The following is an 18,149-nucleotide window of genomic DNA, read 5'->3' as shown; positions in this document are numbered from 1 at the left end:
GCCTCTTTGAAATCCCCCTGTGGTTTCAATCAGCTGGAGTATGACTTTTTTGCAGTAAGCCTTACTGTTCTGTACTGCAAAAAAGAGAGCAGATACAGTTTCAGACCTGGCTGCATTTTCAGTGGAGTGCACCATGTGGTTCCCAAAGTTGGCAGATGTTTTAGTGTCAATGATGCTCTGTGTTGTGATTGCAACCCAGGAATGGTCTTGTCTTTATTACAGTACCTTCTAGTTATCAGTAATTCAATCACTGGTTAACATGATCGCCCAGTTTAATCCACTAAACACCTTATGGTCAGGGTATGTGTACTAAAAAAAATGAGGATCATCCTCTTCCTGAGTTGTCACAGTTGCTTTAAACAGTTAATAGCAAATACAGGGTAGGGAACCTTGTAGGGCAGTAACTGAGGGCAGCTCTTCTGAATGACAGAGAAGCAGAAATGTAATGAATTAAATGTCTGGCTGGGGAATTGTGCTTTGGCACAGTGCCATGTCTTGGTCCATCTGGTTTCAGGGAAGTTTTGATATTGATTTTGGAGAAAGCAGGATATTGCCTGAATGGTGGCTTCTGCAGAGGTTTGAAGCTCATGTTCACCTCTCCTAGGGAAAATCATCTCCCCAGGCAAAGAAAATGGATCTGTGTGACCCAGACCTGAGTCTGCTTGGAGATGCAAAGGGCAAGACTTGGAAAGGCTGTGAAAGATGGTTTATTTAAAAAATACTGCCTGAGGGTTTTTGTAAGAGAGCTTGGAAGGGAAAAGCTGGGTGATTGTGGGGGGCAGGTGGATGCTGCAATATGCATAATATCACCACTGATAGAAGCCATTAAGGGGTGAAGCTCAGGATGTGGTGGTAAAGAGGTGAGACAGAGGTGTGTAATTTCATATCAGTGAGCCAGACTCCCGGGGGATGGTGTGGCTGAGAAGCTCTGGGAGGGTACATGATGTAGAGCTGTGCCTGCCTGCTACACTCCTTTGGTCCATCCCTGCTAGACTGTTTGCCAGCAGTGCTGGGACAGTTTCATCACTCCAGTGGTCGGTTCTCCTGAGCTGTCCCCCTGTGATCAGGCTGGCTCCATTGTGGCCTGGCTGCTCTTGTTTGTGGTGGGAAAGGGGCACGTGCCATGTCTGTGTGTGGCCACAAGCTCCTCTTGTGCTCCAGCCTACTGCTGATCTTGGTAGGAGACAGCAGACCCTGTCAGGGAAGGAGCTGATGGTGTGTGCAGTTACTACCTCCTCTCTCCTTGGGCATCCTGGGGCTTGGCAGAGCTCTGCTTCCTCCCTGAAATTAGATGAGCTGATAAACGAGCCAGGCAAATCTGGCATTGCAGCCAGCTCCATAATACCTGTCTCCTTTAGCAGAGGACTCTGTCCCATTCCTGCAGCAGGAGCACAGGCTGCTGTGTCTCTCTGCCTCTCTGTTCCATGGTTGCTGTTTCTCCCCACAAAAGTGGTGAGAAGGGAAGTGGGTGGTGCTGGCACTGGGAGGTGGGAAGGGCTGTGGGTGCACTGCCATGTGCCCAGAGCATGGGGACCAGGTGTACTGGGTCTGCTGAAGGTAGAGCACAGCCAGGTGGGCCAAGGGGGATGCAAACCACTTGCTGAAGGGGAGCTGCTACCTGAATGCTGGAAGAGATGCTAAAAATGGGAGATGCCCTTCGAGTATCCTGAGGGTTGGAGGGAAGAGGAGTCAAGGGAAATGCTGAGAAGATTCTTCAAATGGGCAAGGTCTGCATTGCACAGCTGAGTGACCGGCCAGCTGGTCTAGATGGAGGCTTGGGAAGAATATGCTGGGACCAGCTTAGGGGCTGATATCATACCATGGAGATGGACAGGGTGCAAAACTTCCTTCAAATCAAAGAACGGGGATGTAAATTAAAAGAAATATGAGTGCCTTAAAGTGCCTTAAATTTGATCTTGAGGAGTTGGCAGATGCCCTTGTTAGTGAGACAGGAGGAGCTGATTCCAGACAGGAACTGTCTAGCTGAAGAGTCTGGAAGGAAGGATTGACTCATCATAGTTGGCATCTGGATGTGGCACTTGGGGATATGGTTTAGGGATGATAATTGTGCTACTGGGTTGATGGTTGGACCAGATCTTGAAGGTCTCTTCCAACCTTGATGATTCTGTGATCCCTCCTGAACCTGAAAAGGGATTGAACTCCTTTGGTAATGGGGTTATATGGAGAGATTCTTGTTTTAAGGAGCACAATCCAGCCCCCCTGGCCTCAAGTTTCGCTGTTCCCTACGTGAATCTGGGTAACAGCCCTCTCAGCATTTGAGAGGAGTTGAGTTTCTAATCAGTGGGGTCTTAAGAACCAGACAGAAGGATGTTTCCAGCTTAACATGCAGGGTAGTGGGGAAACTGATGACAAGTGGGAATGTTAACCCAGTTAGTAGCAAGTGTGAGGATTCCTGTGTCTGCTGCTACCCTGTTGATTTGTTGGCCTGGAGAAGCAGCTCAGGTTTCAATTTTTGGCTGCTTTGTAAGACAGAAGTCTGCTGCAAGAGAGTGGGATGGGTCCTCAACTTTCTTTGCCCAGAAGAGATGGCAGAGGCAGCAGTTCCTCTGAGATCTTTAGATCTTGTTGGTGGAAAGGCAGCACAGCTGCACCATGTGGGGCTTTCCCTCGTGGGAGCCAATGAATCTGTGGCAGAGCACTCTAAGGAAAGGTTGAGTGTGTGACTTCAAAGGAGAGCTGACAGGCTGGGAGCATTTCTGGTCCTGTGGGATGAACCTCATGCTGCTTCTTCGTGGTTTGTTTTTTTGCTGTGCCCATCTGCCTGCCAGTTCGTGCTCTGCTCCAGGTGGAAAGAAGAGCATGGAAGAGAGGAAGGTGTAAAGGACTTTAGAATATCTTAGAATGTCTTTCGGCAAAGGAGATGGCAGATTAGATCACTGATCCTTGAAAACAACATCATATCTGACAAGGCCTTGTTTTAAAGGGCAAACCCCTCCCTTCTCGCCCACAGCATGTCAGGGCAGAGGGGGCTCTTGGTGCAAACCCTGAGTTATCCCTGCAGCAGCAGGAGCAGCAGAGCCCTGGGAGCTTTACTATCTGTCTGAAGACAATCCCACCCAAACCTCCTCAATCCCATGGCTTGTGGCTGTTCCTGCCATCCATCCAGCAAGGCAGTGACCATGTCTGCAGACACTGGGATGTTACGTGTTGGGAAGGCCTTTGGGAAGACCAGTGCTGGGCAGTGGAGGAGAGATGGGGTTTCTTTGGTCTGTGCTGCTGCTGCTTGCTCTTGCCAGCCTCCTTGGCCTATGAGGAAGCAGCAGCAGCTGGCTGTTGGGAAGCAAAAGTCTTTTAATCCTCAGGGTCTTTAGGTGGGGTGTCAGTTGGGGGATGTGAGACACAGCAGCAAAGCAACGTGACTTCTGCCTGCCTTGGGCAGTGAATCCCAGTGGCCTCTTTGCAGTCAGAACTGGGAGCCAGTCTCCGCACCATGGCTCTGAAGGTCAGCAGCTGGGTAGCATTCATCTTTGGGCAACATCTGGGAGGAGCTGCTGACACCTTAAAGGGAATGAGCTGTGGGTTAGGAAATCCACTGACCAGCTGAACAGGAGGATCTTTATACCTCCTGCTTGGGGTGGATGGAACAGTGTGGTTTCTGCTGAGGAGGGTTAGGAGGAGGAGTAGCAGCAGGGCAGTCCTGATTGCCAGGGAATACCCAGGGCAGTGGGTGTGTGTGCTGACATGGCCTCTCTGCCTGGGAGCTTGCACCCACTCTGGCAGCAGTGAGCAAGGGATATGTGGAGTTTTTTTGTGCAGATCTCTGTAAGGCATCCAGACAGCTGCTGCCCACTGTGCTCAGTGGAGCATCTGCTTTGGCAGGCAGGAGAGGAGACGGGAGCCTTGGGAATTTCAGACAGTCATTTACTTAATAACCATAGACAGAGCAGGGGGTTGATTTCTGGCTGTGAAGGGATCGTCTTCCTTCCCTTCTCAGTGAGAATGTGCTGTGCTTGGCTTGGGGAGAAAGGCAGTTAATTGGGATGCAGACTCCTGAAACAGAACTCCGTGGGTATGAGCAGTTTCTCAAGAAAGATGAAGATTGATTTATGCTGTCTGGATTTGTGCCTGCCACCCTGAGCTAAACATATCTGATCTTACAGATAAGTTCCTTTTCCTGGGTCCCCAGCTCCTTGTTAGCTTCCAGAAGAAACCCCAGCCTGCTCTGACCCTATATTTGTGAGCTGCATCTCCTTCAGCATCTGTGTTTGTCTAGCAACAACACTTCCATTCGTGATCAGAGCCACAGAATAACAGGGGCTGTAGTTGGAGGGAGGGGAGTTAGATTCAGCTGCTGTAGCAAAGCAAAACTAATTCAGATGTTTGTGGGATGACTTTTCTGCTCTGAAGTGCTGTACAAACTAAAATTCTGCATTTCAAATATGCCCAGGTCGATTCAGGGTTTGATGGTATTACTTGGCTGTGCCAGGAAGGAGGATTTGATTTTCTGTGCTTTAGTTTCTCTCCTGTAGTATTTCCCATTTAGCTTGTGGCTAACTGCTGCCACCACCCCACATCTTTCTCAATCCCATCTGAAATGAATCTCTGGGTTCTAGCTGATTCCTAACACTCATAACCTCAACTTAAAGATGCCAAGTGTCAAAACTGTTATTTATTATTGTCTGTGAAAGCGCCTATGGACAGACAGATGTGGAGAGAACAAAGATGGAAATTATCTCTTGGGAATATGGGTTTACTGGGATGGGTAGATGGAGAAGTGCAAATATTAGATGGGACGGTTCTTTGCTGTGGCAGGCTACCTGCCCTTGGAGGGTCTCTGCCATTTGACCCCCACCTGTGGCTGGACACATAATGGGATATTCTCTGCCTCTCAGAGCTCTTAGTTCAGATGTAACATGAAGTCTTTTGGATCTCTTTTTAGATTATACCTTTCCTGCTTCATCTCAGAAGGCATTGCTGAAACGAAATGGGACACAGGTAGACAACTGGGAAATGGCCACTGTGCAGCCACCAGCAGAATTTGTGGAGCCTGACTTACACACTCCTTTCTCCACACTAGAGGAAGAGGAGGGGCTGCTCCCTATAGACCACTCAAGAGGAGGAATGGAGAGCCTCCAGACCTCTGGACCAGAGGTTACATCTTCTGAACCAGTGGACCAAGAGGACTCCTTCTCCCTTCTGTTTTCCACAGCCTCTTCCAGGCCAGGTGTTGTGACTGAGGCAGCCATAGGAGGTCAAGAAGAGGACTCTGTTTCTCCAGGCTCAGACCTTGGGAGCAGCATGGGACCAGGTCTCCTACCTGTGTCCTCTACTTTTTCTACTACAGTTGCTGCAAGATCTCCCATTGATTCGGAAGAACTCCTTGAGGTGACAACTGGAGACACTTGGGCTGTTGGGGGAGCAGATTCAGAGCTGGCTGTGGCTACAACAGGAGCAGAGCCTGCAGAGACCACAGTGGAGGCTGGTGGGGAAGAGCATTCAGCCAGGGAGGAGGCGTCAGAGCCCACGGTGGGGTGGGAGATGCTGGAGCCCACGATGCTGACCGAAATGGAGCAGACAGTGGAAACGCCTGTGGGGACACCCTCTCCTGCAAGCAGCTCCCCAGGCACCCAGACTCTTCCTGGTAGTGAGCAGCAGCCCTCTTCTGTGTCTCTGTGGGACAGAGCTGATGAGCCTGAGCTGGATCCCCTTTGGAATGACACCGAGTCAGCCACTGAGACTGCAGCAGCAGAGAGGAGCTCGTCACCCCAGGCTGGGGACGCCCGCATGGCCATGCTGCCCACGGAGCTGCCCTGGGACTCTGCACAGGTTGCACTGGGAGCAGGGGCTGGGCTGGGGGGTTGCAGTGGGGATATTTTGCTACTCCACTCCTGGGGAGTGTTTAAGCTTGTCCCTTAGTCTGACTGCTGGGAGTATGTTTTCTGTTCACCCAGTCAAAGCTGAATTTTCAGGGAGAGTTATTCACAGCAGTTCTTAAGGGTATCCATCATCCCTGGCCCCTCACATCTTCTTCCTAGCTGCACAAAATCCTGCTTCTGATAAACAGGAGCTGAACACCTTTCTTCTGGGGCATGCACAGCAGAGAAAGCTCCTTGTTTCCTCAGCCTGCATTATTGAAAGTGTCAGGACAAACATGTCCCCAAGGATTTCTGGAAGGGAAGTGAGAAGAAAGTGCTGTTTTTGCTACTGCTGCCTGCAGGGACCAGATGCAGAGCGGGTGGAGCGGAGTACACTTATATGTGAGGATGTGGAGAGGAGGGGTGAACTGCAGTTCCTGAATCCAGCAAACTGGCAGCTGGTTAAGAGAAGATATGTAGCAGGAGCTGACTGGTGAGAAAGTACCAAGCAAAGCTTTTAATTTTGCTTTCTGCCCCCATGGTACTCAGGAGCCTGAGCAAGTGACTTAGTCCCTCTGTGCATCCTATCCTGCCTGCAAAGTGCTGCCCTCTCTCACTGGTTTGTTCAAGGACCACAGAGGCTCCTGGTTAGGTTTTGTGTTAAGTGCTGATAAGGCTGCAGGCTAGAGAGTTTTCCACTGAGAACCTGTGTCCTCCTTGAGTCTAGGTAGAAATGGAACGTCAAGCTGAGCTGTGGCAAGCTGGCAGAGCAGATTTGTCCCTGTTCTGTGTTAGCACTGAAATGGTGATTGGTACTTAGAACAGATAGTTAAAGGACAGTCACATCCTTTGAGAAGTGCTTCTGGGAGTATGGCACAGTGCCCTGCTCCTGTCCCTTGTGTACCCTGTGCTTTCAGCAGCAGAGTTACATTCACACCTGAACCCAGCTGTCTTTGTCTTGTCTCTCCAGGTGATCTGTAAAGACTGGAGCAACCTTGCAGGAAAGAACTATATCATCCTGAATATGTCGGATAACATTGACTGTGTAAGTCAGTCCAGACAGATTTCAAGGCACGGGGGCAGTGGTGTTTAGGAAAGTGAAGGCAGGCACAGCTCCTCCTGTCTGCTTTCACCACAAAACATTTTAAAAGCATGAAATCTCAACATACAGAGGCTGTGAAGAGAAGGGGAGGAAAGAAATATTTCTGTTCTCCAAAAGGGAAAAAGAGTGGGTGGAGGGAGATGATTTTGCTCCAAGTCTAGCACATGTCAGTTCCATATTGGATTTTTTACTAACTTCTGGCTGCTAGTCTGTGCCAGTCAGTACCTGGATTGTCATGAGACATGAGAACTTTTAACATTGCACCTCTTACAGGATTGAATGCAGTTCTCCTTCCTTCTCTTCCTTTTCCTTCCATTCCTTCCAGCATATAGTAACAATCCTCTGATGGCTCAGAGGAATAGGGACTCCCATTTGGACTGTGCATGGATAAGTATCAAGCAGTTATCACTAAATCTTCCTTAAGGGTCTCTTCTCCCATCTCCATTATCTTGTGTGTTATCTGTGTCTGTTAACCAGCCATGCTCTGCTAACCCAATGCCTGTCCATCCATCCTCATAAAGCTGCAGTTAATTCGTGACCCCAGAATCTGTTGTGGATCCCTGACAAAAGGGCTTGTTCACTTCTGCTAGGCCTTTTATCAGGCACTTAAAAACCCGTTGTGAAAGGCCTGGGGTCAAGGTGCCTTTCATAATTCTAAGAAATGATTATAAGCCTGACAACCTGAGACTCAAATGTTTCATTGAGGAATTGTGTTCTGGCCTCGTGCATCTGCACTCCTGCTTTGTGGGGCTCCTGCTGTGGGCAGAGCCAGCTGGTTCTGTTACTGCAGGGTTGCTCTCTGGCACTGACCTCTTGCAACTTCTGGTGAATTCTTGTTTGGTTTGTTTTGCTTTTTTTTAAAGGTGATCTTTTTGGGGACAGGGAAAATGGGGAAATTCCTATACACAGTAAGGCATGCTGACTGCTCTAAGAATAGATGAAAAGTTGGTCTTTGTCCTCCTAATTTAGGCAAACCAGTGTGGAGGGCTTTAAGTATCTCTGCTACAGTTCACAACTGTAATGCAGAAAAGGAGTCCTTGAAAACCAGAGTCCTTCTGCCCTGTTTCCTTCATGTCCCTATCACTCTCTCTCCCATCTCTGTGGACTACAAATGCTAATTAATTTTGTAATATGTAGTAAGTTCCTTTCTGTGGTCACTTGTGTTGTTTAAACCTCTGTAAAGGGAAGAACTGAAAAGCAGATGTGCAGATGTCTCTTGATCAAATTATGTCTTTGCTGTTGAATCCTCAGTTCTGCCTTGCTGTAGGAAGATGGTGTCCTGGGATAGGCAGGACTGAGCTGTTTTTCTACTTGATTTCATGTTTCAAAACATATTTCCCAGTGAATGATTTGTGCTGTACTACCCCTTATTCAAAGGGACATTTGTCGACATACATATTTAACATGAGCATCTCATCATTCCCTGCCTCCCATTACCACTTTGCATGAGTGAAGCTGGAATCAAGCTCTTCATCTTTCCACTGGAGTTGATGCAGTTTGTTTCCTACCCTTGGTAATTTGCTCAGTTTGTGTACCTCACCTACTGTCTGCCTGTCCCTTTTGTTTTTTGGTGTCTGTATTGGAACTCTGTGATGTTTGGGTTTCTGAGGTTTTGAGGAAGAACCTGTGTTGCAAATGCTGTTGTTTAAATTAGTGTGAGTGAGTATTCCTCACATGTTTCAATGTTTTGGTGCCATTATCTGGTGTGTATCAAGTCCCACTGAAAAGCTGAGAGACAAGGAGTGTGCTTAGCTCCTTCCAGAAGGTTGTGCTTTTAGCTTCAATACACTCCATGGCACCAGGCTTTCACCTGCTGCAGGGATCATGCCTGTATTTCTGGGTTAAGCTGGAAGGCTGTTTGTCTTCCCACTGGGCTCCAGGCAAGGGAATCACTTCAGTCTCTCTCTGGGCAAATCTCTCACTCAACATACCTGGAAAGTTTGCCCAAGTGAGGACTGCAGGATCTGACCCAGCAGTGGTACCTGGCTATGCAAGGTGACCTCCACCTTGGCACAGGTGCATTCAGGCTCCTTCACTGCTCCCTCCCCTCCACCATGGAGAATTGATCAGTGCTCTGCAACCTTTGCTTTCCCCATCACCAGAAACATCTCGCTTCTGTCCTCCTGCTCCTGGCTCAGCTGCTCCCCTTTCCTCTGCATACCCCAAAAGAGAGCCTCAGACTGGCAGTGGGACCATGAGCTGGAGCTGCAGCTGAGCATCGTGGTGCGGCATTACAGTGCTGCTTTCTCACGCAGCTCCTCCTGCTTCCCCATACCAAAACCCATCATTTCATGAGAGGAGGCACTGCCAGGCTCTTGTGATTCCGGCTCCAGTCATCGATGTCTTCTCCAATTAGGCCATTTTTGGCACAGGCCCGTGCCTGCCCTGAGCGCTTCAAATTGCCATGGCAACAAGAACTCTCCATTTTATTAATCATCTGTGTGGCCTTCAGGTTGGCATGGCAACTGGAGATGAGAATAGAAACACAGGAGTGAGAAAGCAGCAAAGGCGCCTGCTGAGGGATGGCTGGAGCACGTCAGGCTGAGCGGCACCCCCTGACCCAGCGCTGGCTGTGGCCAGGAGCCTGGCTGCTTCCTTCTCACACCATCATGTTGCTTCAGGATCCCTGTGTGCCAGGAGAGCTTGGTGTGGGGCATTTGGCAGCCACAGGAGCTGAGGAGGAAGGTTGGTGCATCAGGAGGTGTTTGTGGCTGTGCAGCAGAGTGTTGCACCAGGTTTAACACTGCTGGCTTTTGGGCACGTGTGAGGTCTCAGCTGTGCCAGCCCTGCAGTGCTCCAGCTGCCTTGTCCCTGCCATGCACTCACCAAGGTTCCTTTCCTGTGGCAGGAGGAGTTTCGGTTGGAGAGGGGTCCCCAGCTGTTGGCACTGGTGGAGGATGCCTTCTCCAGGCAGGCAGAGGGGCTGCAGGACCGCTGGCTCATCTCTCTGAGCAAACCCAATGAGAATGACAAGCACTTGCTAATGACGCTGGCAGGGGAGCAGGGTAAGTGCTGGCAGAAAGAGCCTTCCCGTGATGGGGAGTGTATTTAAGGGGCTCCCAAATGCAGGTACACAGCCATGTTGTAAGGAGCTTTTGCTTTCCAATCCATTGCAATCCCACCAGTTCTCAGTGTTCACTGGACTTGAGGGATGGAGAGGGACTGAGGACATCTTTCTTCACATCTGCCTTCTGGGTTGTCCCTAACTGCTTGCACAAAGCACTGCACTTTGCACTTCTGCACATTGCCTTCAGCTTTGCTGCCTCCCTGGTTTGCCTTTCCCTGAGCATCTGTCAGGTTTCTCCTTATGTACTCCCCATCATGGTAGGATATGACAGCCTGGTCTTGGTTCACTTCCTAACCTATCAATTCTGAAGTCCTGTCTGAACTAGGATAGTCCTCACAGTGCCCTCCTTCATCCCCAAAGAAACAGAAGCTGACAGTGAACATGGGCTGGCCTGGAACATTTTACCATGTCTTTATTCCCATTTTGGTACAGGGGTCCTTTTCCTGCCTGCTTAGTGACAGAGGTTTCTAATGTAATGGCCTCTGTGACCTTTGTGAACCTGTCTCCATGACTTTTTGAGTCCTGCTGCTTGCTCCCAGGGCAGACACAGATCCTGAGCGCTTCTGTGGTGGTGGGGAAGGTACCTAGGTTGCTCTGCTATCAGTTCATCCCTGGATTTTTTTATTCCTTTAAAGAGTATTTGGAGGTACCCTTGTGTGTGATCCTGTGTTCTTTCAGCCTCCTGACATAAAACACCAATGAACAAAAACGTGTGTTTCCCTGCCTCCATCCTGTTGGGGATTTTATACTGATGAATACATCTGACTGAGTAACCTGAGCTGAGAGCAGCACTGATCTCTTCCTCTACTTTACAGGCGTTATCCCTACAAAAGATGTTCTCATGGCACTGGGGGATGTTAAGAGGAGCTTAGCTGAGGTAAGAGCCTGTCTGCCTGCATCCGTTTGTTAAGACCAGTTATACAATTAAAATAAGCAACTTGAAAACTGGGAGCATATCTCAGTCTAACCAACTGCTGAACCCAGAGCAGGCAAACAGATGAGTCAGATGCTTGGCAAACTCCCTTCTCCCCTCACTGGTAGTAGTCAGGCCATCAAATTTCTGCTCCTTTTAAGACAGTAACTATGGGTTATTCCCTCCCTGCTTTTCTGGCTTGGTTGTGAGACTGATTTTCACACATTCATTTTGTTGGGATTCTCAGAGTCACCCCTTCCATACTATTGTCCAAAGCAGTGTGGATGCTGCAGACCCCCACATTTGGCCCTGCTCACTCTCCAGCTGTTTTACATGCATTGGCTTCTCTTGACACATTCACACACCTTCTACAATTCCAAGGTCTGCATTTCACTCCTGAAACAACTACCTCCAAAAGGACAGGCAGAGGACCTGGGTCAATGGATGCCAGACTCCTCTGCCATCTTCCTCTAGGCCTCACATATTCCCTTCTAACCCTGGGCAGCTTGGAAGAGGATAGAGATGAGGATAAATCAGTCCCACAACCTCTGCCTTTGCCCCTTTGTCCTACAGGGTATGTAGGCACTGAGGACCTGATTCTGCTTGAGTTTTTTGTGCCAACCACTGGATTAATTTTGCTGATTTTAGCAGCAGGATTGAGCCACTGCCTTGCTGGCTGTCTGCTCTCAGGTTTTTCCCTGACCTAACAAACTGCTGCAGTTAGACAAAGCAAATTAACTGCTCAGTGGTGTATTGATTGGCTTACATCAGAGAAAGTGCAAAAAGCCAACCCTGTAGAAATTGTGGGACTGAAGTATCAGCAGCTAGAACCGTCCAGAAAGAAGGATTTGTGTGGGTGCAAGGTTTGACTGTGCAACTGTAGTCCTGTATTCATGTGAGTTCTACCAGAGCCTCCTTGCCCCATGCCTCTGCCTCTCTGGCTCTGTCAATAATGAAACTCTGCTCACAGTGCTGCCCTTGCACCACCATGAGATTGCAAGGAGGAGGGAGGATATTCTCTTACCTGTCACACTTACTACAGGTTACTACATAACCTGTTTCAAATCTGCCAAGTCACTGGGACCAACCTGGGCTGTTTGCTGACAGCCACAGGGGGCCAGTTTCTAGGGCAGCTATTCCTAAGCTTTTAGGCTCAGCAGGCAGCTGTCCACTTTCAAGACCTTGTAAAGACCACTATGCCCTCTTAGGACCTGAGCTTTACTGGAAACCTATTTATTAGCGTTACATTCTCTGCCAAGCAGTTACCAAAGCCTCAGCACATGTCAGTGGTCTGTAGTTTGTCTTGGGGACTCTCAATCTTGGATAGTTTCTCCCATGAAAGCCTCCTACACAAAGGTGTGATATCCTTGTGCAGGTGAGCAAAATAAAATTGTGCCTACTGTCATTTGCTGATGCATCAGCTTTCTTGGAAAATGGTGTTATGTATAGTTATGAGCTTTCTAGTAATGTAAGACTGTGTACAACCCAAGTCTCCAACCCTGGCTTCAAGTTCCTCTGCCCACATTCATGGTCCTGTACTTGTACCCAGGAAAGTCTGAACAGGATTCTATCTGCCTGCAGGTCAGGACTTTTAGTGTACTGCTTCCTTCCTTCCAGATTGGTATCCAGAACTACTCGACCACCACGAGCTGCCAGTCGCACCCTAACCAGACGCGCAGTGATTATGGGAAGCTCTTTGTGGTGTTGGTGATCATCGGCTCCATCTGCGCCATCATCATCGTCTTGGGGCTCATCTACAACTGCTGGCAGAGACGCCTGCCCAAGATGAAGAACATGGTGAGCATGGGATGGGTGGAGAAGGTGGCCAGACTCTTAGCCCTTGGGATGGAGGAGATTGGAAAGTTAAGAGGGCAATTGTTTTCCCCTGTCCAATTATGGGACATAGCTGGATACGCTGCTAGAGCAGCAGTGGAGTTCATTCAGGTGTAAGAGAGATGCAAATGTGCTTAGGACAGCTCATTTCCACTCTGAGGGCTGGGCTGGGAATAAATCTACCTGTTCCCACTGACTCCACAAAGGTCTCAGTGACCCTCATAGCCTGGTCTGATTGTGCTTCTCAGCAGCATTAAGAGCTGTCCCCCTTTGTCTCCCTTTGTGTCCTCTCGTCCCTGGCAGTCGCATGGCGAGGAGCTGCGCTTTGTTGAGAACGGCTGCCATGACAACCCCACCCTGGACGTGGCCAGTGACAGCCAGTCGGAAATGCAGGAGAAGAAGCCGAGCGTGAACGGGGGGAACACCATCAATGGCCCCGACAGCTGGGATGTGCTGATCAATAAGCAGGCGAGCGAGGATGTGGATGTGTTTGAGGAAGACACGCATCTTTAGAAAAAGAAAGGAGGGAACCACCTTCTTAAACACACTTGTTTTTCTCCTATCTTGACTGATGGACCATGGGATCAGGTGGCTTCTCAGGAACTTCTTAAAACCTTTGAACAGGTCTTTGGGCAAGTTTTCCCTACGGAAGTCCTGAGCCTGCATCTGAGGCTTGGAGCCAGGAGGATCACGGAACAGAGGGAAGCGGGAGGGGTGGGTTTATAGATCTCTTTGTGTGTGTTCCTATCAGTAGCACCAATGCTTTCATCACCTTTAAATGCACTTACTGTAGCTCTGTGGTAGTGGCTGAGACTGTCTGGATTGGAGAAACAAGCTGGTGGGGCTGCCTGCCACCAAGAGTCCAGATTTGGGAAGTAAATTCACTTTCCAGATACTGACCTTGAGACCACATTCAGTCCATGCAGGTGCAGTAAAACCCGTGCATTCTGGATGGAGGGGAGCCAAGATTCTGTCAATGTTCTGGGCAGAGTTTGCATTCCCCATGTGAAAACCAGGTTTTTTAGTGCTCTAGCATTCAGCTACTAATTGTATGAGAGCTGATGTTTACATTTGGGGAAAACACCCCTCCTACCACTCCCTGCTGTCATCTCATTTTACCCCTGGTACCACAAACAGCCCCACTCCTTTTTTCAGCTCCACAAGTCCAAGCTGAGCTTGCAAAGTTTGAGCACTTTACCCTTGCTTGACTGATTCAGTGCCATGGTGCAGCATTTTAGATGGAAATGTGCTTTAGGTTGGAGCGTTGCTCAAAAATGGTGTTTACATGCCTCTTTCACAATAGCCTGGGAAATCAGCAGGAAAATATCTCTTGTCTTGTGTAAGTTTTAAACTGGCTGGCCTTTTCCACTCCAGTTCTGTTTTTCAGGTTAGTTTGGTTTCAGTTGGTCATTTTGCAGTAAATATAAAGACTATGTGAAACTTTTAAAATAGGGAAACAAGTAATGTTCTCATCCTTTTGTTTCAATTTCAGCATCTTGCCCTGAGGGAAGGGTGGAAGTGTTTAATATCCCACAGGTATAAATCGGGGTAACATCTTTAAAATCACTGCATTTAAACAACGTAAGAGCCAGTTCTGATGAGATGAAAATCGGATGTAAGAGCTCCCCAATGAATGTTTCTCAGGCATGCCTCAGGCAACTTTGAGGCTCCAGCTCCCTGAAGATGTGTGCTAAAGGCACGTGAATATGTGTAATTGTTCTCTGAGCCCTGCCTAAACTACTGTCAAGCCTGAAATCCCAGAACACTTGTTTCTTCTGTCATTGAGGGATTGAGGGACTTGCTTTGGTCAGAAGCAGTACTTCTCTCCCTAGTGGTGGTGACCTGCATGCTTGCTTCCTGCGAGATGCAGCTTCACACTTGGTCTTGAAGGGAACCTTTGTACACAGAGGCCCCAGATGTGCAGCCTGTAAATCTATCACTGTATGTATAGAGACCTCTAGCATGTTCCTCCCCGCTGGGTGTGCCTGAAGTCAAGGTGCCAGAGTCTGTTGTTGCAGTTTGTGTAGCGCTTTGCATGCAAACTGAATCACAGATCACCTTGATGTAAGACCACTCTCATATCAGTTTATTAAGGATTCAAGAAAGGTGATAACCTTTGGTTTCCTATCCAGATTCCAATTTTCAGTGGTTTTAGCCTGCCTCCATATCTTTCCTGGTCTTATGTAGGACACAGTGATCATCAGCTCCTTTTGTACCTTAGTAGGGTTGCAGAGATGCTCAGAGTTCCTTCTCCTGCCCCAGCAGTTGGTAGTGGGGGACAGTCCATGGATGCAGACAGCCATACACGGCCCTCTCTGACCACCCCTCCCTGGGTGGCTCCTACTGAGTTTGATGGGTCTGTGCAGTAGAACTGCACAAGTCCATTGGCTGTGTTGAAGGCACTTTGGGGCTCAAAGGATTAAATGCAAATTGTTGTTATGGTGAGTAAATTAAAGCATGGAGTTAAAATATGAGGTTTTATAGCACTTAGCATAATGGGGCCTGGCATGCCCGTGGCCTTTAGGCAGCTGCACCGCGTAAATCTTTCCAAGTCCAATAATCCTCATCAAATATGTTTTGTATGCCCAGTGGCTGTTAAAAAGATAATGCCACCAATCAGATGTGAATCATTTCACCCACAAATCGCTTCCTTGGTGCATATCCCTGCTAAGAGCTACTTTGCTGCCCTGTTTTCTCTCCACTATCCTAATTCAGAGAAACAACAAGGCACTGATACAGCAATGCTTCTGGCTGGGTTCATCACCTCCCAGTCTCGTGTAAAGTCTTCAAACTTTAAATAAACCAAGGGGGCTATGTGGGTTCAATAATCAGATAGCAAGTTCTCCTAATTTGCTCTTCTGGCCTCTTGTGGCCTGGAGGATTTTCCAGAGATGCTCTTCTCTGTCTGGAGTATCCAGGTAATCTGAGAGACACTTTAAGGGTGGCTGTTGTGAGGCTGAGGACGCTTTTCTGCTGTCTCTTACAGGGTGCACCTGGCTGTATGATCCCAGTTTAGCTTCAGAAATCTACTGGTTGATAGAATTTCACTTTAGTCTGGTGGTACTTTTTATCCTCTTACAGTTCGTTTTTTCTCTGTATCATTTTTTGCACTAGGCTGATCTTGTCAAGTCGATTGCACTGTTGTCCCTCTCCTGCCAGCCCTGCAGAGATGGGTCATCTCCGGGGACCTGCAGGCTGGGAAGCACTGTAGAGAGGCTGTTGGTAGCCCACTTAACTCTGTCCAGTGCTTGCATTTCCAGCTCTGCACAGGGAGGATGTAAAGAGGAAGAAAACCTTTGTCTTAGCATTTGTAACAGGAAGCTTTTCTATCACCCTAATGTAGTTAAAATTCTTTTTAATAAAAACTGTGAAAGCTGGACTTCTCAGAGCAGTGTGCCAGGTGACAGAGCAGATGGAGGAGACAAAGCAATTCCTGGAAAACACTCGGACATCACCATAATTTCATCTGCCAAATGTTTGGTCGCACTGACACCTGGTGGCGGTTGGGATTGGAAACGAAAAATTAAAAAAAAAAAAAAAAAAGAGAACTTTTCTCTTAGCTTTGGGTATTTGTTTCCTGTGACTTGCCTAGGATAACCTGCTTTATTCACGAGGGGCTGCAGGACTCGACTGTGAGCAGAGAGGCTTGTACCAGGCATGTCAAGGATGGTTTGTGTGAGGACATCCTGGTCTGCAAAGTAGTGAGATGGGACATTCCCTGGAGTCACCAGTATAGAGGCCCTGGGTAGAAACACAGGGTCTCAGCTCCATCTTCCTGCTTTGTGTGCCACTTGCTCCCTCTGCTCCTTGGGACCACAGCTAGAATGCAGAGACTCTGCCCTGGCATGGAGGTGGTTCTTCAGAGAGAGCATCAGGTGCTGTTGTGAGGACTGCAGTGCCTACACTGGTGATAGCATCGTCTGGATGCACGGCCAAGAGCAGAGAGGCTCTCCATCTCTGGGGGATCATGGCCAGCTGGGATCTGGGATGGCCAAGCTGCAGATTACTCCAAGGTGTCACTCAGAGATCTGGAACTGTGCCTGTAATATGGAGTCTAACATGTCCTGGGACTCTGCATCCTGCACACCGCCTTGGGGTATGTAGGGTGGAAAGAAGCAATGAGGAGTGACCCAGTAATTGTGCTGTGAAGGATGTAATGCAGCTTGAGGATACAGTTCAAGAGACACTTTAAGGATCCCTCTGGCAGAGGATATGGTGTGAAATAAAGGTACATTATCCTAAGGACTATTGCAGCATTACCTTTGAGCATTGCAGCAGGGTCCCACTGCAGGCACTGCCATCAGCAACTTGTCTGTTCCCATCTGCCTTTGCAGCCATGCAGGAGCACATCTATCCTTCTCAGCAGGTTTGGGACAGCTCCAACAGTCAGACACAACAAGCACCTTCATCTGTGCTGGCTCATGAGAGCCTCATGCGCCCATCTAAGCTGACAGCCAGGCTTTGAGCCGTTCTCAACACCTTCATTCCTGCTGGACACAACCTGCAAGCCCTGGCCGCTGCTCAGGATTGCTGCGGAGAACACTTAGAAACACTTGTGTCTGGCCCTGGAAATAGCAGGGCTGTGGTTTTGTTTTCTTTGCAATAAAACACACCTTCTGGGTGTCTGAACACTGACCTGAGTGTAGTGCTTTGCTTGGTTAGCTCTGCCTGAATGCATGTCTGCTGCATCTCATAATGCAGTACTGGCCAGGGTTTCTCTGCCAGGATGGCAGCCTGGCTCCCTTCCCCACAGTAATTCTCCCATCACAGATTTCTGTGGAAGCCCTGAGCCATGCCAGGTGCCCAGGCTGTGGAAACAGGCTTCCCTCATGGAGTACTCTGCCCCTCCAGTACCCACAGGACCAGCCCAGGACGCCTGTCCTGCTAGAGTGGCTTCACACAAGCCTCTGTTCCACAGCAGAGTCCTGCCTGTGTGCCCCGTGCCACGTGTGTCCCATGCCACTCTCCACCATCCCACACCTGCTCCAGACCTGGACCCCTACAGAATCACAGAATTATCAGGGTTGGAAGAGACCTCTGGAGATCACCCAGCCCAGCCCCAGCCAAGGCAGGGTCACTCAGGTGACACAGGAACACGTCCAGGTGGGACCTGAATGTCTCCTGAGACCCCACGCCCTCCCTGGGCAGCTGTTCCAGGGCTCTGCCACCCTCAACCTAAAGAAATTCTTTCTCATGTTGAGGTGGAGTTTCTTATGTTTTGGTTTATGGCCTTTTCTCTTTGTCCTTTTGCTGGGCACCACCAAAAAGAGTCTAGCACCATCTTCTTGGCAGCTATCTTTGAATGGATTAATGAGACCCTCTATTGTCACAACTGCGCGGAGCCCAGAGAGAGCCCTGCCACATGTTCCAGACCCCATCCCAACCATATTCTGGGCCAGCTTCCTCCTCAGGTGTGCT

The 18,149-nt window shown here is 49.0% G+C and overlaps 1 protein-coding gene across 1 annotated transcript in view; it reads left to right on the top strand.

Annotated features, from left to right (window-relative positions):
* Positions 1 to 17,366, top strand: part of PODXL2 (podocalyxin like 2) — a 32,558-nt gene extending 15,192 nt beyond the window's left edge. The window contains exons 3-8 of the mRNA XM_030956889.1: positions 4,901 to 5,787; positions 6,787 to 6,861; positions 9,767 to 9,923; positions 10,801 to 10,862; positions 12,516 to 12,695; positions 13,035 to 17,366. Of these exons, the coding sequence (XP_030812749.1) occupies positions 4,901 to 5,787; positions 6,787 to 6,861; positions 9,767 to 9,923; positions 10,801 to 10,862; positions 12,516 to 12,695; positions 13,035 to 13,244 (1,571 nt within the window). The 3' untranslated portion in view covers positions 13,245 to 17,366. The remainder of the gene's footprint in view (positions 1 to 4,900; positions 5,788 to 6,786; positions 6,862 to 9,766; positions 9,924 to 10,800; positions 10,863 to 12,515; positions 12,696 to 13,034) is intronic.
* The last annotated feature ends 783 nt before the right edge of the window (positions 17,367 to 18,149 follow it).

The sequence above is a fragment of the Camarhynchus parvulus genome, chromosome 12 (assembly GCF_901933205.1).
Source record: "Camarhynchus parvulus chromosome 12, STF_HiC, whole genome shotgun sequence".
Taxonomy (NCBI): Eukaryota; Metazoa; Chordata; class Aves; order Passeriformes; family Thraupidae; genus Camarhynchus; species Camarhynchus parvulus.
Note: the sequence above shows the minus strand (reverse complement) of the source record. Positions and strands in the feature narration are given on the sequence as shown.